At 43.6% G+C, this 24,197-nt stretch overlaps 1 protein-coding gene across 1 annotated transcript; it reads right to left on the minus strand.

The window, feature by feature from the left end:
• Positions 1-684: 684 nt before the first annotated feature.
• On the minus strand, positions 685-18,065 carry GLP2R (glucagon like peptide 2 receptor). The gene is made up of 14 exons (XM_051634688.1): positions 17,961-18,065; positions 14,243-14,336; positions 13,170-13,274; positions 12,018-12,143; positions 9,964-10,066; positions 9,560-9,716; positions 8,487-8,646; positions 7,594-7,654; positions 7,326-7,395; positions 6,918-7,006; positions 5,317-5,455; positions 3,079-3,120; positions 832-1,023; positions 685-777 (listed from the first exon to the last, which is right to left on the minus strand). The coding sequence occupies exons 1-14, from the start codon at positions 18,063-18,065 to the stop codon at positions 685-687; spliced, it is 1,536 nt and encodes a 511-aa protein (XP_051490648.1).
• Between the last annotated feature and the right edge of the window lie 6,132 nt (positions 18,066-24,197).

Here is a 24,197-nt window from a genome sequence, read left to right on the forward strand (position 1 = left end):
GACTATGGGAGGATGGGCTCTCTCATTGAGGCTGGAGCCCAGAAACAAACCATGTCCTGGGCTGCATCCCCAGCAGTGTGGCCAGCAGGGCCAGGGAGGGGATTCTCTCAATCTGCTCCACTCTCATGAAACCCCACCTGGAGAACTGTGTCCAGTTCTGGGGTCCCCAACACAAGGACATGGAGCTGTTGGAGCAAATCCAGAGGCCACGAAGATGGACAGAGGGCTGAAGCAGCTCTGGTGACAGGCTCTGGAGACAGGCTGGGAGAGTTGGGGTGTTCAGCCTGGAGAAGAGAAGGCTCCAGGGAGACCTTAGAGCACCTTCCAGTGCCTGAAGGGGCTCCAGGAAAGCTGGGGAGGGGCTTTTTACCAAGGTATGTAGTGAGAGGACAAGGAGTAATGGCTTTAAACTGGAAGAGGGAAGATTTACATTAGACATTAGGAAAAAATTCTTTACTGTGAGGGTGGTGAGACCCTGGCCCTGGTTGAGCCAGCAGATCTACCCCAGTCACAGGTTAGCAACATCCACATTGACATTGTTCTCAGACTAGGAAATCTGAGACAAGTGGGGTATTTACAGCTTCCTCCTTGCATTGCACATCCCAGAGATGTGTAGAGCCTGGAGGTGAAAGATCTTTCAAAATACTGTGGCTGTTGGAAGACACTGTCCCAGTGGATAGCTTTCTAAATCTCACTTTCTTCAAAGACTTCCTCAGTTGTCTCTCCAGTGGTGACTTCTCCTTCACTGCTGTCTGACATGCTGGCCCGTGGATGAGACTGGAGAGCACAGCCTGGCTCTGGGCTGAGATCTGTCCTCTGCTTCTCCAGCACCTGCTGGAGCTGCATGTCCCAGGGCTCACTTGCCTCCAGGCACAAGTGGTGTTTGCTGCCAAGGTGCTGTTTTCTTCGTTTCTGTGAATATTTCCTGAGGTATTTTATGTTTTCCCCAAGAAAGCAGAGCCTGCAGCCAAAGGGATATGCCAGCAGGAAGCGGGACCACTGCTTCTGGAGCTCTGCTTTCACCTGGGAGAAGAAAAGAAGTCTGTCCACAGTGATGTCTTGTGACCACCCTGCAGTTCATGAACCCAAATGCTAGGTGTACAACGAGAGGGTGTGTGGAAGTGCTGAGCCTCCTGCCCCTTTGGGGTGCCCCTCTCACCTGGGAAGGTCCTTGGAGGGTAGGAACAGACTTTTTTGCTAAGCCCATTTTAAGCGTCCACCTTCTGCACTTTCATTAGGAAAGTTTCTTCCTAGCCCCTGAATATCTGACACACTGTGATCCTCATAGTGTGTGTGGGAGAGCTCAAGTGGCTTTCTTGTTTACAGTCTGAAGAAGGAGGAGGAGGAAGGCCCAAGGGCTGTGGAAATGAGGACCATGCAGATGGTCTGTTTTGATAAAGCTTTTTGTCTGGCAGTCTGTCTTCAATGCTCAGCACTGAGTGTCCTGCTGCCTGCCCCCCCAGCCCTGCTGCAGACAGAGGGCAGGACCTCAGCCTGTCCTGGATCTGACCAGCTGCCCTTGGGCTGAGGGTTCTGAGGGACCAGGAGGCTGAAGGCCAAAAGAGCAACTTTTAACTGCTGATGAGCCATGCTAGCAGGTCTGTGACCTTCTCAAATGTCACACAAGTACTCTTGTACTGCAGACAAGTGCCAGCTCTTTCTATGAATAGCTCCAGGTCTCCTTGTTAAAAATGAGGAACATGCAAGCCTAGCTTTTCTGTAAAGCCCATCTTGTTTGTTTCACTGGTGCCTTTAAGAAGGTGTTCAGATCCCTGTAGGTGTGTCAGTGTAGTGTGGACCACACCAGCTGGCTGTGTCAGGCTCTTAAGTGCTACTGACACCAGATATGTGCTTGTTTATTGCAAGATGTCTGTACCCAAACCAAACAATAGGGAAGTACAGCCCGTGAGATTCAACTTAGAAAGCATTTAAAATTCAATGAGATTAATGACACAACCTGCACAGCATCATCTTCTGAGGTAGCTTGGAGCAAGGCAGTGCAATAAAGCAAAGGCAGCATGCAGGTGTGATGGTGACACTGGGTTGTATGGCCAGGAGCACAGTCCATAGATCAAGAAAAGTGATTGTTCTCCTTCATTCAGTAACTGTCAGGGTAGCCCTGGGCCCCCAGTACAAGAACTGCATTGATAAGCTTGAACTTATCAGCAGGAATTGAGGCTGGAGCACTTACCCTATGAGGAGAGGCTGAATGAAGGGGCCTCCCTCACAATGAAGGCCTAAATACTGCCTATGAGGACATGATGGAGGAGATGGAGCCAGGCACTCTACAGAGGTGATTGGTAGGGACACAGACAGTGATCATAAACTGAAATGAATAGGATAAGTTCTAACAGAACATATGGAGATGTTTCCCCCTGAGTACAGTGAAACACCTGATCAGAGAACCAGAGATGGTGGAACCTCTGTCCACGTGGGGGTTCCAAGCTCAGCTGGACAAAACCATGAGCAACCTGATCTGAATTCAGTCTTCATCCTACACTGGGCAGGTTAGCTTTCTCTGCTGCCACTACCTTGCACAAGAGCCACCTGTCTAAATCCTGGCATGGAGCAGATTGAACTCCCACTTGTCCCTTGAGACATAGCAGGAGACAACTTCCAGACAAAGAGTCCCCCTTACATCCAGTTTAGGGGTGTCCTGAGCAGTGCATGTGTGCAATTACTTTTTAAAAAAATGTTGCTGACTAAGATACTAAAGCACCTCAAATTTGGTTGCTTCACGTGGATTTTAGTCTGGCCAAACATGAAGTCTGGGATTCCAGCAGACTAAAGGGTTGAGGTGGTTGACCATAACCCTCGACTGGTATTTCAGACACCCCCGGATTATCCATCCCCCCCACAGTGCTGTAGCCACTCAGGCTTCAATGGAAATACTTTACAGTTGAATCCCAAACCTCTGAGAGGTCTTGCAGTTCTCTTCATCCAAAACAATCATATCAGCTCAGAAGAATGCACACGTGCTCCAGAAGAGCAGAGCTGGTCACTGTGTTCATCCTTCTTGGTGTCATTAGGATACTTTACTAACCAACTCCAACATTTTCTCACAGCATTGTCTCTTACCTCTCCATTAGCAAAGCAATACAGAACTGCCACAAAAAAACCCTGTAAAAGAAAGAGGAAAAAGTGAAAGAGTTTGCAGGAAATGCCTGAAGTTTTAGTTTAAAGATGGGACTAGTGCTGTAAGTATAAACAATGCTTCTTAATTTTCAAAAAGGAATTTTGTTGCCTCTATGTTCTTATTATTGAGTGACCTATGATTGAATTAACCTGTTCTCATTTGGTGCCTTTGGGCACATTTTGTGCAGAAGCTGAAAACCAGGAACTCCACAACCCAGTTTGATCTTCCATGTCATCTTCATTTTGCTACCACGGAATATACTTTTATTTTTTTCAAACTACTGCTGTTATGCTGGGACTGCTGCAACTTCTGAACATGGTAAAACAAAAAATGCAGCCTGAGGTGTCACACTATTCATGTGCTTGTTTGAATTTGCAAATGAGACTACAGAGAGTTATCCATCTGGGGGCTTTTTAAAAATTAGTGATTAGTGCTACTTAAAGACTCAGCTGTCTTAAGTGTTAGGCTATTCTGAATTATTTTTCCTTTGAAATTGATTTAAATAAACACCTTTAAAAATTCAATCCTAGAGATAAAACTTGTTTTAAACCAACCCTGAAATTGCTCTTTCCATTATTCTCCTCCTTATTTGTTCAGCTGCTGCAAAATCAGAATATGCAGGGAAAGACTGTAAAATCTCACCAGAAGGTAGAAAATTCAGTTGATTATTCATCTTTTATGTTCATTTTATATTCTGATTTCTTTAATGCTTCCTCTTATTAATTTTTTTTGCAATACATGGAACTTCATACTTAGAAATCTTCCCCCATGATTTCTAAGACATACATTTTTAAAACATTCAGAGTGTGAGGGGAAAAGAGAGGAACCAGAAATCCAGAAGAAATGTTCATTATCACAATAACCAAGAGGAAAGGACAGATGTAAGCAGAAAACACACAACTGTTTTTCAGTTCTATTGGCAATGGCAACATGATACATTTCTCATTAAATAGCTGGGTTTTATCAACCAGAAACCAGTTGATTGTCCTGTAGCTAACAGTTTGCATGCACCAGTGAGCCAAGATGTTTAGATTGCTCCACTTTCTAAAGCAAAGAAGGATCATATATCTGCAGCAGAACTTGTATTGAGAATGTACTAGTGTGCTCCTTGAAAATGTTTCAGTTAAAACCTCCAGCTGAGATCCCAGAGGTAATTGTTTTTCTTTAACAAAAACAGTTTAACTGCTCTTTAAAACTACTGAGAAGATTTGCAGATGAAACAAATATAATTGTGGAGGGTTTACATGCTTTTTTTTTTTTTGCTAATCCCTTCACAAATGATGCTGTAGCTAAAGAAGAGAATCTGCTAGAAACATTGTCCAAGATCTTTGGGTATTCTGAAAAGCAGTTTTGCTCCTGAAGTGTGCCATGTAGCTGAGCACGTGCATATTTCTCTGCAAGGAATGAAGCTTGTGTTTTCTACCAGGGATGACTGAGCTATCTTTATCAGTTTTCTCTGTACAATCCAGTAAATCAAATTTTTACTTAAAATGATTCTGTGTTTCTTAAAATAACACCTAGTCCCTGCAACCTCTCCAAGTAAGGATATGTCTGAGGAATGTGTGCTTCAGCACCCTTAGGGTGGTGGCTCTGCATGAACTCCCTTCTGCCTGCAGGGACATTTTTCCCCTCAAGCTGTGGTGGAATTTGTGCACTAGGTCCTCACTAACAGTGTCAAAGCACTGATCCATAGACACACCAGAGCAATGGTGCAAATGCACAGGTTAAAAACAAGGAGCATCAAAAATTGTGGGAAAAGTGGAATAATGCTTTGATGATTTAATGTCTCAGACTGCAGCAGAGGGCAGATGTGTCAGAGTAGTGAGTTAATGAGTAGTAAGGACTTCTAGCCACAGATATTGCTGGGTACTTCATTGAAGAAAGGAGACCTGGGAACTGCTGTCCTGTCTCACCAAGAAAGTCAAGGCAAGAAGATAAGGGTAAAGGACAACTTTGCTAACAGGTAAGTCCTTACTCAGCAACTCTGCAGAACACAGACTGAAGCAGACAGCACCTCCTGGTACAATCTGGCTTGTCTTTTCTTTGTACAGAGGCAGGTTGGAGCATAATATTAAATAAGAATACTATACATCTGTGGTATCTGTGGTATCTGTAGTTAAGCAACATAAATACGTGGATTTATGACCCCTAAAAACAATACTTGCAAAACCAGTACTTACATGAAATGAGCTCATTGTCAGCTGAATGAAAAGTCTGATGTGTCTTGAAAGTCCTTCCACCTGTTCATCAGTGATGAAGGTAAATACAAATTCATGGATCCCCAACAATGGAATCAGCACAAGTGTAGATCTTGCTAATCTTAAAAAGAAAACACATTTTTTCAGCATCCTTGGTGCAACAATCAAAAATTCATACACAAAGAATTTACTCCAGAAATATTCCTTCAATATTCGGGCTCTGGTATCAGTAATGTTGTCATTTTGAGGACAAAGTCCCAGATTCAAAATTTGGAGCAGACTATCAGAAAATTCTGTACAGGAGGGAATCTTGGCTTTTGGTTTAAGGTGAAATGTTAGGGACAAGAAATTGAACAGGAAGGCCACCAGCATCAAACATGTGCTGGTATGTGACAGGAACATTTACAGAGCTGAACACAAAGGATCTCTTAACAGGATTCTGTCAACAGAGTAATTTTTAGGGAAGAGAATTTGCTTTAACAAGTCTGGGAACATGTTTGTGTGAATGAAAGACGAGACCTCTAAAGAGACTGAATCCTGAGGAGAACTTGCAATGTAAGGAATAGCTTGAATCTTTGAAAGTTTAGCCAAATTATAAGCATTACAAAAGAGATTACGACACAAAACACTGGCAATTTAAATATAGGCACTGCTGTCTGTGACTATCATCACAACCATCTTCCTGTAGCAATATGGAGAAGACAGCTGAGATCTTCTGGACCTTCTTGTTAGGGCTTTAATATTGGAATTTATTAGAAAGTTTCTGGTGGAACTGCCATCCCCACTCCCCCTGCCCAGTCCTGGGAGACAATAAAATAACCCATCTTTGTAAGGCAGGACTGCAGCAACAGACATTCACAATGCTTTGATTCAAGACAGGAAGAACTGGAAAGAGCTGGGATGTGGAAAGCAGTTCACAAAGCCTCAGATTTCTGTTGATTTAAGTGCAGTTTTCACTGCACCCTTAAGTCCTTGGAGAGCTGCCTGCCCTTGCTGTTCCCACAAAGTGCAAAGATGTTTGTGCTAAGGCCAATTCTAGGACTTTACATAAGACATGATGTACCACTGAGACTCTGGCCAAGAGAGTCCAGAGCAGGGCTTGCAAGAGTGCAGGCTAAGGATAATGTTCTCATTTGGATCTACAAGACAACCAGGGATGTTCTTCAGTCAACAATGTCTGCTGTCTGTGACAAAATGTAGCTCAGAGATAGTGATGTCACTTAGGAATGAATCTTCTACACCTCCTTTTCTTTGAAGGATCTTTTGCCACACTCAAGGATATCTCAGTAGGTGCCACAGGTGCACAGGGAGGATACCTGAGAGCAGAGATCTTACCACATTGCAAAGCCCCTGAGAAAATGCCCATAATACTCAGCAAACAAGGGCTGACCTGCCTTTACCTCTCAGAAAAGATGTTTGTGGAGCCTGTTTTCTCAGATGACTTTCTTGTATCATACCCTGAGTACCTGTGACACTTGATGGTGGTGGGTAAATGTATAATCTGCAAGGGCAAACTGCCAACCTTCTGATGTTGTGAGAAAAAAAATTAAAAGGTCTAGGACATTTTTTAATTAATTACATACCTGTATTTGTAGTCATGAAAGCTCATTTGCTGAGCTTTTAGTTTGGAAATCAGCATCCTGAGAATTTTTAAGAAGATGCCAAAGTTAACCTTGAAAGAAAATACATACAGGTTACTTACAATAAATGCTATGAAACTACTCCCACAGCTAGTGAAGAAATGTAAAATTGATATTAAACACTTGTGAAACATGTCACTGAATAAGCAGAATGCAGTTGTGATCAGGTCAGTAGAAGCAGGTTATTACCACAGCAAAAGAGCACAGAGCAGCAGTGACTGGGCTGGTATCAGCTCCCTCCAAATGAGAGACTTCAGACAATTTACACACCTCTAGGTCATCACAGGAAAAGGGTAACAAAAGACAATCACACTTCTGCATGATATTAGGAACAGTTGAAACAATTCTTACCACAATGGAAAACAACATTGGTCCTCGGATGATCCACCAGATTCCCATGTGCTCATTTGTTCCCCAGCACCTGAAAGATTATGAGAAGTACTTTTAATGTAAAAGTACTGAAATGAACCTATGAAATGTAACAAGTATTAATAGGTGCTGTTTAATTTTTAGTATCATCTAGTAGTTAATACTTGTGTAAATTACTGTAAAGGGCTTCCAGAAAAATGAAGCAAACACAAAGCCAGTATTTTAAGGCACATTTTGTTTAGTAACCTACCCTGTGTTTTCCAGTTTTGATCTGCTTATTCCCCAAGGGCCCACAAACAGGATAGGAACAACTGGAAAGAAAAGGAGTCAATTACAGTCAAGCCTGCAGAACAGCTCATACAAAACACAGATATGTCACAGCAGTGTGTGACACAGTGACACGTGCCAAGGCACACGCTTTTCAGTCTTCCATTTAGAACTGTACTAAACCCAACATGATCCTGACTTTCCCCATTTGTAGTTCAAATATAAAATGAAATTCAATTGCATAGCTGAATCTTACCTTTTCAGACTGGTATATACATATATACACCCACACCCATGCATTGCTGGTCTGTCCAGACCTAGATTCCTGGCCTGAGAATTCAAAACAATCGGTACCTGAGGCCTCACCAGCTGCTTAAGGCAGCTGTTGTTATCATTATTTTTTTGTTGTTGGACCTTAGAGTGTTTCAGTGGAGGCATGGAGTTCTGTCTAGCTAAAAGAACTGACTAAGGCTTGTTTTCCTGGCTTACCTTTCCTGGATCCCCCCCTGTTTAGCACAGGACCTGGAAGAGTTAGGTTAATGGTTGGACTAGAAAATCTTACAAATCTTTTCCAACCAAAATGATTCTGTGAACAACTCTGAGAATTGGGGCTGTTCAGCCTGGAGAAGAGAAGGCTCCAGGGAGACCTTAGAGCACCTTCCAGTGCCTGAAGGGGCTCCAGGAAAGCTGGGGAGGGGCAGGGAGGGATGGGAGCAGGGGGAAGGGTTTCAAATTGAAAGAGGGGAGATTAAGATTAGATATTACAAACAAACAACAAACGAGTGGTCAGATTTTTCTTTCTTCATTGCAAAGTATCCACCACTAACTCAAAAAAGTATCATGGAGTAAAAACCATGGAAATTGTTATGTACTTACCCCACCCTATCACAATATATGTCTGCAGCAGTCTTCTTTCAGAGAGCACAACAGTGATCAATAACGTGTGCAGATAAATTCCTTCTACTAACAGCCAAAAATAATTTGCCCCAACAAAGTAATGCATGAAAAACTGGGCAGTCCTGCATATGATTACAATCTGTAGAAATGAAAGGCCAGAAATCATTGTTGATGCATAAAATCATGTAGAAAAGCTCTGACAAATCCTCTTTTGTTACTTTAGCGACCGTTTTCAAACTAGCACAACGTGGTTGTGTTAGAACTTGGTTGGTCAGATCTCACAGGACTCCCCTTGCTGCCTGGGGAGGCTGGAGTGCAACAATTTAGAAGGCTTCTACATTGTCAGAGAGTTTGAGAGGAGGTGACAAGTAGGAAAAGGCAGTGACAGTGTAGGCTGGGCTGCATGTTCTGTGTCGTTATCTGCATAACAGAATTTTTGCTGGTGAGCTATAAAATAACAGTCACCATTAACATCTTGCAGGTCATCTCCCTTCCTGACATGGGCAAACTGCAGCCATGCAACATCATGAAATTTACCCAATTATATCCAACATATTCAGTGGTTGCAAATGATGAGAAGTGTGTATATTCCAGTACCTAAACAAGTGTAAAGCAAGTTGCATGTTTTCCTAATACATCCTTTAAGCTTTTCTTATCATTCACAGCAAATAACATGGTTCAATAACACTGTCTTCAAAGCAAGGTATGTATGTGTGCTTTGCTTTGTGCCATGCACACCAAGACTGAATAAATACAGTGCTGCAAATGTTGAATAAATGTGTAGATTTCCTCCCAAAGCCTGCAGGGGCAGGGTGTTCTGCTTGAATGGGTGTTTCTAAATGTAACTACAGATTAATCTGTCACTTCTATACAAGGCTCCATATAAAGCTCATCTATTATAATTTATCCAATCTGATTTTTTTTTCTTGATTACCCCAAGTCTTATCAGCAAAATTTCAGCACTCAGAGCACAACAAACAAGCACCTCAAACATGGGGTAAATTTCTGAAATGGTTCGAGTCACTAGCAGCACACATTTACTAACAAGTTACCTCAGGACTGAGGTATAATATCCATCCAGTTTCATCATTTGGTCTTTTGGAGTAAATCTTGTAGTATACAGTGTCTTTTATAAGAACTGCAGTGGCACGCAAGATAAAAGAGGCAAATAAATTCATATGAATATAGTTTCTTGTGCAGTGAAGTTTTCTGTGGGAGAAAAAAACAATGCATGGATTCTCTGCAATATATTTTCTTTAACAGAAATAAAATAATATTGCTGTATTCCTACTGTTGCCATCAATGGATTTTTTTTGCTTAGGAATTGCTTTTATAAGGCTTCTTAGGAAAAGATGAGATATTTTTATCTGAAGCTAAGTAATAAATTCCATTACATGAAAAAGAAAGTGCATTCTGGGGTCTATGCTTTTTAAAAGGGATGTAAATTTGTACTAACCTGAGTAAAAAAAGTATAAGGAGAGCTAATACAAGTGAGATGAGAGAAAAATAATATCCTATGGTGTACAACAGCTGCAATGTGGAAAGTAATTTATGTTCTTCTTCCTAGGAACAAAGAAGGAAAATGTGTTATAGATCAAGCAGGTGGGCAGAGCAGGAGAGCAGCCAGGGGAGGTTTGTGATGCCTGCTCCCTGCACTGCTTCATGAAATCATTGCATGACAGAGACACTTGCAAACAGCCTTATTTTCTTTTGAAATTCAAAGGCCTCGTTTCCAAATTGCTCCTGCACAAACTCCCTTTGTAGCCTGATTTCCAGCTCATCATTGCCACGGTTACACCCACCGAATGGATCCTAGTGGTTCAATAACTGCAGAGGTCAACTCGACCTGTCCGTGCATGTGTGCAGCCTGGGGACACAGTTACAGATCAGTTGTGTCTGTACAATTTTGAGAGTCAGCTCCATTTAGTTATTGAAACTGACTTCTGCCTCAGGGTTCAAAGAAAACAAATAAATAAATAAAAATTATGAAATCAGAGTCTTTGCCTGATTAACAAACCCCAGAGGGAGAAGGGGAGGGGGCACTCACAATGCCTTTCCACTTTGCTTCATTGAGCATTTTTTCTTGCAAAGTTTTTCCATGTAGCTGCTTTTATCGACCTCTCATCTCTTCATACTGCTTTTCCAGCTCAAGAAAAGCTTCTCTGCAGAGAGGAGGTCAAGATTTGGGATATGTGGCTTCCAAGATCCCTATTTGACCTTGAAATATTTTATTGGAATTGGTCTTTTCCTCAGTGATTTTGCCTTTTTCTTTGTCAAGTGCCTTCCTGACAGGCATTTAGCACTGTCTTCCTGCTAGTAGTTCTCTCTAATCAGTTTATGCTAATGAGTACTAACTAGATAGCTGTGCCTGGTAGTAGATTCTCTCTTGGAGGGGGTGGAAGTGCCCAGGAAGAGCAGTGTGGGTGCATCAGATTCCCCTGACACAGCAAATTAGTCATCCTGCTTCATGGAAACATTCACACTGGCATGACCCTCATAAAAAGCTTGAGTTATCACCTTGGCTGTAACTATTTTTCAATACCCAAGCAAATGAAATCTGCTGATTCCTCCAATGCATTTGGATACTAGCTGTGGGTTATTCCCACCATCCCGGGGTTTTCCACTAAATAGAACAAACAGGTACAAAACCACATTTAGTGTTGGTAGGAAAGCTGGGTAAAGCTTTCTTAGAAATCATCTGCTGTCACACAAGACTAATTGTGTGTCTCCCACCCCCAGGTTTGCAATCTAGAATGGACAACAAGCCATGGAAAACTCTCAGTACTTCATATTTATCACACTTGTATAAATACACTGTAAGTTTGAAAGTTTATATACAGAGTTTAGTAAAAACTTAGTAGTACATGGGAATCCTGAACTGATAGTGATTAATTAAGTTCTCAATCAAGTAATGTTACTCACTAAAGTAAAAGTGTTCACCAAATAAAATACTAAAAAGTAAAAAACAAGAAATAGTAACAGTGCTTACCTAAGACGTTTAATTTTAAGCTGAACTCTCTGGCAAAAGAGGCTACAAGAAGCTGAAACCAGGTAAACTGCATGTGTTACTGCTACCTGAAACTGCTGCACTGGCTGCAACTTAAGCTTGACAGGACCAGTTAATGGCTCATTAATTACTAAAAGGCTCAGGAAGCATCAGGGCATGAAGTTTTCTGGCCCTGGCAGACTACAGAGATTTGGGGCAGACTATGGGATGCTTTGAATTGAAATTGCTTGCTTGTTAAGCTGCAGTCTTTTCAATTTTATTAGGAGAAATTCAGCACACATGAACACCAGGCTCTGAACAGAAAACATTGGTTTGCATCTAAAGCAGGAATCCCCCTCCTCAATCTTCCCTCCTCCACTTCTTCTAAATAAAATGCCAGCTTTCCATTTGGTAATCAAAATGAAATCTGAATATCTTTTGCATGTATTCAATGGAAATGCTTTATCAGTTACTCAAGAAGGGATTAAGAAGATGAAAGTATTAAAGCATAATATAAAACATACTTACATTTTTTTGGAAATGATTTTTCTCAGAACATTCTGAACTATCACGCCAAATGTCTGTGGAGTTTTCCTTGGTTTGCCAAGTCCCTTCATCCAAGCAGACTCTGTATACATTTCCTACACTTCCTGAAAGTAAACAGAGTTTTAGTCTCAAAGGTCAAAATAAAGGCTTCATTTTTCATACATGTTTGAAAGATTTCTCCCTTACCCAGCAGCAATAGACACCAGCCCAACCCACTCAAAAAGAAGGGAATAAAAAAGATTTTTCTGTTGTCTTTTCCAAGATATTTTTCATATTTATGTAGGACAAAGTAGAAATGTCACCTGGCAGAAATAAATTTCTAGGTTTAGCTGGTATTTACAAAAAATACATCGTTACCACAAAGGAAAAGCCTACATCTCACTTTATTTAATCTTCCTCATTAAGCTCTTAAGTTCCATCAAGTATGGGTAGCACATTGCCCAGAGTATGCAGCCAAAAGTGGAGGAGGAAGATTATGGTTTGGTTAGGGAATGATCTTTCCCTGCAGCACCTGTGCCTGGTGTTTTATTTACACGTTTTGGAGCCAAATCAGCAGGTGGTGTGAATCAGTGAAGCTCTCTTGGGTTTCACTGCATTGTCCTAGTTTATGCTAATCAAGAATTTGCCCAGTTTGGTATGGGGACCCTGGTAATGTTTGTCTGATGTCGTCCTCAACCTCCAGGTAAAGGCTGCTTGGAAGGCTTGTTTGTTCACCACACCACCTGCTGCAGGTCCTACTGGAGGGCTGATTGCTTGGACTGCTGCTTTGTTTGGCTAAGCCAGTTTTATGGGAGAGAGCTTCATGTCTGAGGTCAGTGGGGACATCAGAAGTTGAACCTCAGAAGCTGAACCCCATATCTCTTACTGCCAATAAAGGCCTGGCAGTATGGACACATGATCCTGGAAACGTTGCTTGATGGCAGCTCATCTGGAGCTGTAACAAGCACAGATGGAGAAAAAGGGTAAACAATTTCATAGTGACAATAATTTTGTGCCTCAATTCAGAACAGAGGTGAAAAGAGGGGAGACAAGAAGGTCCTCAGGCACTTCAAAGGATGCTGGGAGAAGAACCATCTCTTGTTTAGTGGAATTCCCTGTACAAACTCAAAAAGTTGCCACTTTCATGTTACCATTTTCCATCCATGGCAAATATGAAGGACAAGGAACAGACACTTTTCCTGGGGGTGAGTAAGGCCAGCAAACAAATTGATCAAATGTTCCATTGCAATGTATGCCTGGGGAAAGAAGCAAACAGAAGTTTCCTAAAGAGTTGTTCAGACAATGGACAATCCCAAAAGCCATTCGATAACTGCTCCGGGCCACCTGCAAGCTGCTCCAGAGTATTTACAAGATGTAGCAGAGCAGCTTTGTGCATTCACTGTGCAATGCTCAGTGCAGAAATGACTGCTGCCCTTCTTCCCTGGATCCACTCAACAGCAGCAGCCTTGACTTGCTTCATTATGAGATAAGGGGATTGCTCAAAATCATCCTGAGCCTCTGGTGTCCAAACGTAACAGGCAGATTCCAGCTGGTTTTGGTACATGCCACAGACTTTTTGCTGGTAAATTGAAGATATTCCACCTTTCACTGCCCTTGCAACACTGGTTCTCAGCTCAGACCACTGCCAGCTTCTTAGATAGTGACTCCCTTTTGGCCTTTGGGCAATAAAGGTTAGGGAGCTGATAATAGGTCAGACTAAACCAGTTTTAAGCTTCACAGGTATCATATCACTCACAGGACTTAAGGTTAAGATAAAGCATTTGATAATGCAGAATGGACACGGCACAATCAGGTTACAGTCAGATAAAAAGCATTAGTGGCTGCACTAGTCTCTTGGTTATTTCTGTCTTTCTCCTAGGATAAGCTGAAGTTCTCCTCTCTTAACTTTAATGGTTTTGCCCATCCAAAGCTAGAAGAGTATATCCTCTTTGTTTTCCCTAATACTTAGCAATACTTTGGCAAAACTGTGTGGGAAGAAGAATGCAGGGAACAAGAGAGATAGCTGAGTGCTCCCCAACAGAAACCTAGTATGTTTCAGGAGATAAAGAGCCATTAACTTCCTGACTGCATGTCTGCATGTTTAGGTACAGCTACATTTAGAACTTCTAAACATACACACACTTCTGCAAAGCAAGTGAAAGAATATTTGCATAAACATCAGTGTTACTTAACATTTTGGTTTATTTGCTGTTTGTTTCCTTACCAGTAGCTACAGTTGATTCCTGCAGCATTTTCAAGCATTCTTGTTTATATTTATTCCATCCAGTAGTGGTTTTTTCCAGCAGAGATCCTTTGACCTGTGAGTGAAAATACTGGACACAAGGAAAATTAATTAGGACCCTGTGGTCTTTTAGTGACAAGTTTCCTTCCATTAGAAGAAATTGAAGAGAGGTAGGTAAGCAGGGAGGTAAAGACAGACCCCTTTCATCTCCATGAAGCCATTAGTGAAATGTCTTCTGTTGCTGTTTTTGCCTAAGCAAGGAATGTATAGCCAGGGTGAGGTATTACCTTAGAAATCTATGCAACTTGTGTAAAGTCCACACAGACATTTAATTGCTAGGACCTGTGAGGGTGCACCAAAAACTCTGGCATTTCATTCCTCCACTGTAGAAAATAGGTGCTTATCTTCACTAATTTTCCAGTCTTTGCAGGCCTTTTACAGTCAATTTATGCCAAGGTGAGCTAATATTTCTCATGTGTTTGTTTCTGCTAGATAAATTTATGAATCCACTTGGTGGTAATTTTGAGGGCTGCTCATTTTAGAGTATTTGCTTGGTGATGTGTTAGATTGAGGCTGTTGAATAAATGCTCAATTAGAATCAGAGCAGTAGAGAAAGGGTGATGCTGGACACTGCTTACAGTTCAGTATCAGTGATCATTAATTATGCAGATCATGATTTATCCAGGGAAAAGAACATCAGCCTAAACAGCCTCTGTTTAATGTGCCAGCTGGCGTTCTGAAACCAGGGCTTTGAGGGGCCACAGGCAAGCAACTAGTGAAAGAACTAGTAGTCACCAAAAAGGGGAAATGCACTACTGGCTGAAAATGTCACCAATTGTAATGACCAAATTGTGGAGATCAGACTAAACAGAAGTTTTCTAAAAATGAACAGCTCTTCTACCAAATGATGCTTTTCAGCTCTCCCAGGAAAATCAATTTCCTTTTGTCTGGACTAGACCCATTTTGGAAACTGCCTTTCACACATGTAGCTGTCCTGAGCTTGGTGATGTGCCAAGGGCTGAGATAACCTGGGCAAGGTATGGTTCTGAACTTCACTTGTATCTTTTTCTTTGAACCTATGTTTGCTGGAAAAAATAAAGAAAATTGTATTTATTTACTTTCCAATCAAGAACAATGGAGAATATGAGCTAGCTGTTAAATGAGACCACTCTTTCATGCATTTTTTTGCTGTGCCTGCTATCAGTCTCTCAGCTAATTTCCAGACACCCTACTTTAAATTCCAGGGAGTAGAAAGTCTATAATTATTCTTCCTCTGATGGGTTTGCAAGATAAGGAGAGAATATTTACAGCAGCCACGAAAAAGGAATGCATGTTTCCAAAATAAAAAGCATCTTGACATTTCCCTCACGTAGGCCTCAAAATGTTGAGAGGCAGGGGAGATTCTTCACACACTCTTGGGTCAGTGAAGAGGCAAAGTCATGGAGATGACGTTTGTAGAGAAGACTGATTTAAGGGGCAACACTTCAGCTGCTAATTAACAAAAGCATTGAACAGTCAAGGAAATAAAAGGGGAGCCTCACAGTGGCTACCTGGCTGCTTGTTTGGCTCCATTCCTGGAGGCAAGGTGGACACACAGACATGGAGAAGCTCCCTCAACAAGACTAAGGAGCAGTTCAAGCATCAACGACAGTTTCACATCACCTTCTTTTTTAATTGCCAGCTTCTGCAAAGCTGCAGGCAGAGTCACACAGCCAATACTTGGTCACTATTGAGATCTGTGAGATGCTTGGTTTTCTACCATTAAGACTTTCTGATGGAAAAAACAAACCAAGTTCTATACAAAATGAAAGCTGCACCTGACAAAAACATTAGGAGCTGTCATCTAACCTCTAAACTTAATTTGAAATATAATTAGGATAACTTATAAAATAATTGATTAATAAAGATATGATTAGGCCTGTGAGCCTGGAACCCCACTCACATACTGAAATTTAATCAAACTTCCCTGAAAGAATCTTTCAATTCATTTGGTTTGCTCAGAGCCCACAAACTGCACCAAGAGGTCACCACTGTTTAAAAACATGTTGGGTGCAGCAGGTGACACTGACTGAAGCTCTTGTTTTGGAAGTGGATTATAGTAAGAAACCTCCAAGGTTGCAAACAGATTGGTTTAAATTTACTTTTTTCATAATTGGCCACAGGATAATCAGGATTCATCCTTTTAATTTCTTAGACTAAGCTAATAGTAAAATGATGGTGTTTATTCAGGCTGTCTATTATGGACAGAAAAAGCCTTCAGTTTAGGTATAAATTAGAAATAAGAGCTTTTTTCCACCACAATCCTGGTTTATTCTGATTAATCTTTTTCATATTTATGTATGTGTTTACTAGAAAAGGTGGATATAGTGATTTATTACTGTAATTTATTTAAACTTTACTTTATTAAAAAAAAGACAAAGAAATGTTGCTTATTATTTAAGGAAGTTACAGGAATCACTACAACAAAGTAATTCACTGTGATTTATATTTTTGTTCAGTTTTGAACTCCCAGAAGGAATTGGGAGATTTTCTTTTACCACTGATGTGCTTTGGTTGAGCTGCCCTACAGATTCAGAGGGTCTCACAAATGTGAGAGCTGTTTCAGTTCTATATTCATTGATGTGACAGAAGCTCTAAATTTGAATAATACAAAAGAATTAGCAATATTTTCTATTAAATAATAATAATAATAAAAACACCAAAACCAAACCAACAAAAAAAAATACAGATTGTGTGTTTCCTGGTAATTTGTTCTTCATAAAAATGCTGGGAACACAATTCCAGTCTCACCAGCACACACACATGCTGACCCACTTCTTTAGTAATCCAGCTAAAAGCAGGAGGAGTGGACAGAAATACCTTATTAATTCAGTTTAAAATAAGCCTGTCAATAAAACTTCTTCTCATGCACATTTATTTCATAGAAAGGTACCCTAAATCTACATATGACTTTTATTCAGATTCATTGAAATTTAATACATCACAGTAATTTAAAAAAAATCTAAATCAAGGTTGATATTCACAAATAAATAATACAGATTGAAAACATTTGTGAAAATTTCCTTGAAGTGAATTACACTGAAATACACATTTTTGTCATTAAACACCTAAAACTCTTCCAACTTATAACACAATATAGATGAAGAAGTAAACTGCCAGATTTTTTGAATTTAGAATTTAGAACAAAAAGAGAAATGAATGGTGTAGTAGATTTCAACAAGAAATAAAAGCAGAAGCAGGATATAGATTTGAAGAAGCTGAGGTGTTGAATGAAACCAACACCACCAAAGCAGAAATGTGAGATTCAGTGCTCACCCCCAGGATGGGTCTAAAGGGCTTTTTTTAGAACAAGGGAAAAAGTGCAGAATATAAACATGACTCACAATAGTATTGCTATCTGGTAGGAAAACTGAAAAAAATCAATATAATTCATTGCTGATCAATATTGGTATGAAAAGAGATTGTATAAACAGATATAAACAGTGTGTTCACTGGGTGAAAGATCAGTAATGGATGAAAACTGCAATAAATGACACAGTTTGCTAATACAGCTTCTCAGTCACCATTTCTCAGGACTAATAAACATAAATTTTTATGTCAGAACTATTTTTTTACACAAACATGCTGTTCGTGAAGGTTAAACTGTTTGTGCTAAGAATCCACTTTCTACTGCTCGTTATTAATTATGAAATGAACTTACCTGCTTCACTAGGAACAACATCATGACAGAGCTGGCAGGTGCAGGAGATATTCTGGACCAGAGTCCCATGCTGGAACAGAGACCAAAAAGTGTTACCATGCTCATCCTAAGAAACTGGTCCCCAAAATGCTGCAGTTTCAGTCTATTGTATGACTCTGTCCTGTGGGGGGGGCCCAAAAAATAGAAAAATATGAGTGCAACTGTTTAATGAATCTTCTTACAAGGAAGTGAGGGAGTCTACTGAAGTGTCTAAGCTTGCTGGACTCCAACTATGATTTGTGTTTTCTGATTCAAGGCAGAGCAAGTTTACTCTAAACTTCACAGAAAAGTCTGCTTAAAGTGGTTTGTCCTTTAGCCAATAAGAAGCCAGAAAACTATTAAAACATTAAAGGGCTGATCTTGTTCCCTTGAAACTCCATAGGAATTTTGCCAGAGGTTTTGCAAAAATGGAATCCAGTTCCATAAATACATATATATATTTGCACACACCTCACTAAATCATTAAAATATGCCCTAGAACACAAAAATATTTAGTGTAGGAAGGTTGCTGAATCTAGCTGGCTGCCAGGGAGCAGCTCAGTAATAGCTGGTTTTATCCTTTCTGATCAGATTTTGTGAAATGCACCATCAGGGCAGGATCAGGGAGAAACTGAATGTAGAACAAACGATGTTACCAGCAGTTTTGCTACAATTCTTACAAGATTCAGGTGTTTTCACAGCTTCAGCTGCAAGGCTGGAGAAACTGTCAATGCATTTCAGGTTTTTGTTTTCAAAAAATTTGCTTGCAACTTTTCTAGTTGCAGAGAAAAGCTTGAAAACATTAATAAATGTAATTGACTTAAACATTTGTATTATAATCACATTAGGGTCTAGCTTACAAGTGTCATGCTGTAAGATCAGCTCTGCAGCAGGCTAAAATCAGAAGAGCTGACCAGTGCACTGGGGCTGGAGCTGTTCTGACGTCACTTTAAGAAATGCCTGAGTCCTCAGGAAACCATGAGGTCTGCCTAGACCCTAGATGAGCAGATGCACAGGGTGTCCTGTGGCACATCTTCACTGTTACTCAGCAGCCTGCAAGTCCTCTCACCTCCACTGATAGCTACACCCGGCAGCTGAGGCTGTTCTCACTTTCTGATTTCAAAACATGGTTAGTTTTCACCTGCTGACTTATAAAAGTCTTCTGCAGTTTATACTTGTGCTGGCTCTGGGATCCCTCTCTAGAGTGAACACCACCCAGGGCTTGGTCACTGCAGGAGACCAACCTTAAGGATCCCCCTGTTGTAATTCCAGGAACAGGAATCACACCAGGTGATAAGGACAAAATGCAGAGCTGAAGTTTTCAATTTCTGAGTTTCTTTTCAGAATTTTTACCAGAACAAGTTAAATCAGGAAGGTGATGATGCTGAACACAAAGCACAGCTGCCCACCCTCACTCACACTCACTTCTACCCCAGCAAAATTCTCTGAATATGACACTTTGTTTGAAGGAAGATCCAGCTAATCTATTTGCTCTTCTTTTTTATTTTTTTTTAGCCTATAAATGCTCATGCAATACATTTCATACTCACAGAATTCCAGGTAGGAAGGGACCTCAAGGATCATCTGGTCCAACCTCTCTAGGTAGGAACATGGTTTAGATGAGATGGCCCAGCACATCATCAAGCCAAGTCTTGGAAGTGTCCAGTGCTGGGGAATCCACCACTTCCATGGGGAGATTATTCCAATGTCTGACTGTTCCCATAATGAAAAATTTTATTTTTGATGTCCAACTGGGATCTCCCCAGGAATAACTTGCACCCATGACCCCTTGTCTTTTCCATGTGACTCCTTGTAAAAAGGGAGTCTCCATCTTCATGGTAGCCACTCTTTATGTGCTGGAAAATGGCAGTCAGGTGTGCTCTGATCCTTCTTTCCTCCAGGCTGAACAAGCCCAGTTCTCTCAGCCTTTCCTCCCATGGCAGGCTTCCCAGTCCTTGAGTCATCTTTGTGGCCCTTCTCTGGACCTTTTCCAGCCTGTTCACATCTTTGATGTAAAGCTGAGATGAGAACTGAACACAGTATTTCAGGTGTGGCCTGACAAGTGTTGAGTAAAGCAGGATGATGACTTCTTTATGGCTTTCTTTGCTGCTGCAGTGCTCTGTTCACTCATATTGAGTGATCCTCTAAGTGCCAGGATTGGGTCAATGTCCCAGAGACTCCATGTACCAACACACCTCAGAAATAGTTTATCATCTCAGTTTGTGCTTTTATGATAGATTTTGCATTTTATGCTTTCTATTAATGTATTTCTTCAGATCATTCCAGAATACAAAATAATCCTGAATTTCATTTTAAAATAAATGTTACTGCTTTAGGTGAGAAATGTAGAAGCTTCACCAGCCTGACTGATCAAGGTAGACATGATTTTTTTTGGTGTGTGTATATGAAACTCTTCTGACCACATTTACCAATTATTAGCAGATCTCCAAAAAGAGAAGAATTAGCAGATAAACCAGAGAAACTGAGCTCAGCGAAACCTGGAGTGTCTGGGCTGGTGAAAACTTCTCTGTCCAAAAAATCAAGACCCTGTTTGGTGGAAAATTGAGCCCATGGGGGAAGATTTTATTGAATGACTCAGCTTTGCTTCCCAGCCACACTCAGCCCCGCGTTCCCCGTTTCCCGCCGCTCTCCCTGCTTCCCGTCCCGCGGCAGGGCTGGTTGGGGCCATTCCCAGCAGGAAGCAGTGTGGGCAGCCCACTCCAGGCTCTTCCTGCCTTCTGCACAACGTCTCTCCCAACAGGCCAGAGTTCTCCTCCAGGGAACGGCGTGCAGGGGCGAAACGCGCTGCTGGCTGTGGCGCTGAGCTCTGCTAGATCTTGTTCCAAAATGGGTCCCTGGAGTCTTGCTGTGTTGAACTGATGGAGGCACAGAAGGTGTCTCCACTACCCCAGGCACCTCGCTGTGGCCTGGGCTCTCAGCACCCACCAGTCATGAAAAAAAAACCCGAAAAGGCACAAAGCTCTATCAAGAGTCGGCAGTTAACGTGATCTTTTCTGTTCACGCTGCCTTCATCATACTCTCCTTCAAGCATCTCTCTCTGCAGAAGACTTCTAAGCTCCTCTAGGTACTGCCTTACCCTCAGACCTGGGCATGGGGAGAAGACATGACTTTAAAAAAATGGGTTCCTTGGCTCTATGAACGGCAAGGCATCTGTAAAGAGTCAGTTCCATGACCTAGAACATGAACAGAGCCACGGAGCGGTGCTGCCCTCAGCAGGAGCACAGCAGGACCGCGCTGGGCACAGGCTTTGCTACCTGAACTCAGCCTTGCTGCACCATCCTGACCCCAGAGCAGGTTCTCTGGAGATTTTTTGACCCATTCAAGACATGGAAATGCCACAGACCGAGGGCCTGTCCATCCGGTCTTTCTAAGAGATGCTTTTCATGCTGCCGACAACTAGAAAAACATGTCTCTTGATCTTTCTCCACGGCCGGCGCAGGGAGGCTGTGGGATGGTCCCTGGGGCTGGGGGGGCAGTGGCAGAGGGGTCTTGAGGTCCTTGTTTGGCTGGACCCCAACCCCCCGACACACAGATCTAATGCAGAGGAAATCCACGCGCCACACACACACACACACACACACAGGGCTCACTCTGCATGAGCTGCAGCCAATCCTGCCAACAGGATGATAAAGTGTCCTGCAGCACTGCCCGGGGAAACCTCAGCCCCAGGGAAACCACTGCCCCTGGGAAACCACTGCCCCGGGGCAACCACAGCCCCAGGGAAACCTCAGCCCCAGGGAAACCACAGCCCCAGGGAAACCACAGCCCCAGGGAAACCACAGTCAGGCCATTGTCCCTCTAGCACCTTTTCCCTCGTGCACCCAACAATTCCACATCTTTATAAGCCAGTCATGGCTTTTATGGAATCAAAGTCCAGTTGGAGGCGGGATAAAAAATGTGCAGCAATAAAGGACAGTTTCCCAGGCTCCCACGTTTTACTGTCAGAGGTCTACACACAGAAAACCACTGCACTGCTTCCAGATGCACCATCAGCCAGAGCTTCTGTGTTGTTTTTTGCCCGGGGACAGGCTCGGTGCAGTCATTTGTACTTCTGTGGAAGGGACTTCTAGAGGGCAGGAAGGCAGCTCTGGGCACCAGGAAACTCGTGCTGTGAGCCCAGCTCCAGCACAGGCTGCTGCCATGGACTTGGCCAGCTGACCCAGTCAGTTGTGGTTTTCGGGGAGAGGGGGGGGAGTGTTCTAATCTGTGCTTTTGGGGGGGTCCCAGAGGGGGCCCTGGCTGGGGTCTCGAATAACGGTTGATATTCGCCCCACATGGTGGGACAGGTATTTCCTGTGGGGAACCACAGGGGGAGTGTGGAGATGCCAGTGGTGGGCAACCCATGGAGATGGGCAACCCATGGAGATGGGCACCTGGTGGCTGGGCCCCCATGGTTCCTGCTGTGGTCCCAGGGCAGATGCTGGAGCTACCAGCAAGCTGAGGGTCCTGCTGGACCAACTGGAGGTGGAGCAGGAGGAGCTGGATCTGGGGCAGCTGTGCAGGAGGTGGTCCAGGTGCAGGCCGAGGTGGCCCAGTTGGAGCAGCAGGAGGCCAGGCTGCAGGCAGAGCTGGCACAGCTCAGGCAGGAGCTGCTGCCAATGTGCAGGAGTTCAAGGCGCAGAACAGTGACCAGCAGCAGCACAGGGTCACCACCCGGGTGGCACAGCTCCAGGGCAGGGGGCGAGGTGTGGGTGGCCATGGGAAGGCGGGATGGTGGCTGCAAGGGGGTGGTGGCCCTGGGCTGGTGGCCCTGGGGTGGTGCACTGGTGGCCATGGGTTGGGTGGGGCTCAGGCTGGTCCCCACAGAGGAGCTGGTTGGGCTGCAGGTGCAGCTGGATGTGCTAGATGAGGAGCAGCAACCACTCTATGGCCACCACTGCCATGGGTGCCGGTCCGACCCACAGGGACACGGGACCCCCAGGACCTCCTTGTCCCCACTCCTGTGCACTCCTGGACCTTTCCCCTTGTGTCCCTCCCCTCCCTGTGGCCACGCCACCTGTGTCCCCATCAGTGCACTCTGCATTAGTGCAGTCACGGAAACATTCTTTAAATGTATTTAACTGTTTAATGCGCTACCCACAAATAAGGAAGCAGACATTTCTACTTTTCTGTGGCACCCCCGGCTCCCCCCAGACCGGCTCTCTCTGCTCTCTCCTGCCAGGCTCACCAGAGTTTTCAGACTGTCCTAGATCTCCTCTTGCAGGAGAGGCAGCCAAGCTGTGCCAGGGCTGAGTGCTGGGGCACCCCCAGGCCCAGCCCCCAGCCCTCCAGCGCTGCCTGGCTACGGGTGAGGTCACAATCCTGCTCTGTGACCTCAGCCTCTCCCCCCTATAAAAGCCCCACACCGGGGCTCACTTTGCCACTCGTGTGACCCCCCAGTTGGGATCGCTTCCTGAGGTGACAAGGAGAAGGAAGGCTATCAGCTATCCATCTCTCACTCACCAGACTGATAACCCCTGGCAGAAAGCCTCTGGTGTCCCCTGGTCAGCTCTGTTGTAGCAGACAGGACAGCACCATGGACATGTTTGGCCTGCCCCAACTTCTGGACCTGATCCTCGTGCCCAGAGACATGTGGACGGTCAACTTTGGGGCCCTGCGCCATCTGATCCCAGCTGAGCTGGGGCAGCTAATGGAGCAGGAGACCAGCCAGACTGCCAGCAGCCCCCAGTTGGCCTCCGTTGCCACCGATGAGGGGCAGAGCAAGAGGACAGAGGAGGGGAGCAGCTTCTCCAAGGTAGAGGCTCTGGGCTGCCCTGGGTGCTCCCCTGCCCAAGCCCCCTCCTACGGGCTCTGCACGGCCCGTGCGCTGCCCTTAGAGCAGGGTCTGAGTTAAGCCCGAGTTCCTGCTGGGACCTGGGGCTTCCCTTGGGAAAGGGATGGAGTTTTGGGGAGCAAGAGCTGGGGCTGAAATGCTGCTCCGCTTGCTCTGGGTCCTCCCCACGTTGCCATCAGCAAGTGCTGGTGGATCCAGTCCAACCCTGGTGTTGCTGCACATCTGCCTGTAACCCTGATCCCTTTGCCTTCTCTTCCCAGCAGGGCAGTGGGAGCCAGCTTGTTCCTGCCAAGCCCACCACAGTGGACATGGGCACCCAGCGTGAGGACACCCTGGAGACTGCGACCCAGAGGACAGAGGCAGCATCTCTTGGCCAGGAGAGCATCTGCCATCTCCTGTCTGACCTCCAGGGCCAGCTGTCCTCC

The sequence above is a fragment of the Apus apus genome, chromosome 17, assembly GCF_020740795.1.
Source record: "Apus apus isolate bApuApu2 chromosome 17, bApuApu2.pri.cur, whole genome shotgun sequence".
Classification (NCBI taxonomy): Eukaryota; Metazoa; Chordata; class Aves; order Apodiformes; family Apodidae; genus Apus; species Apus apus.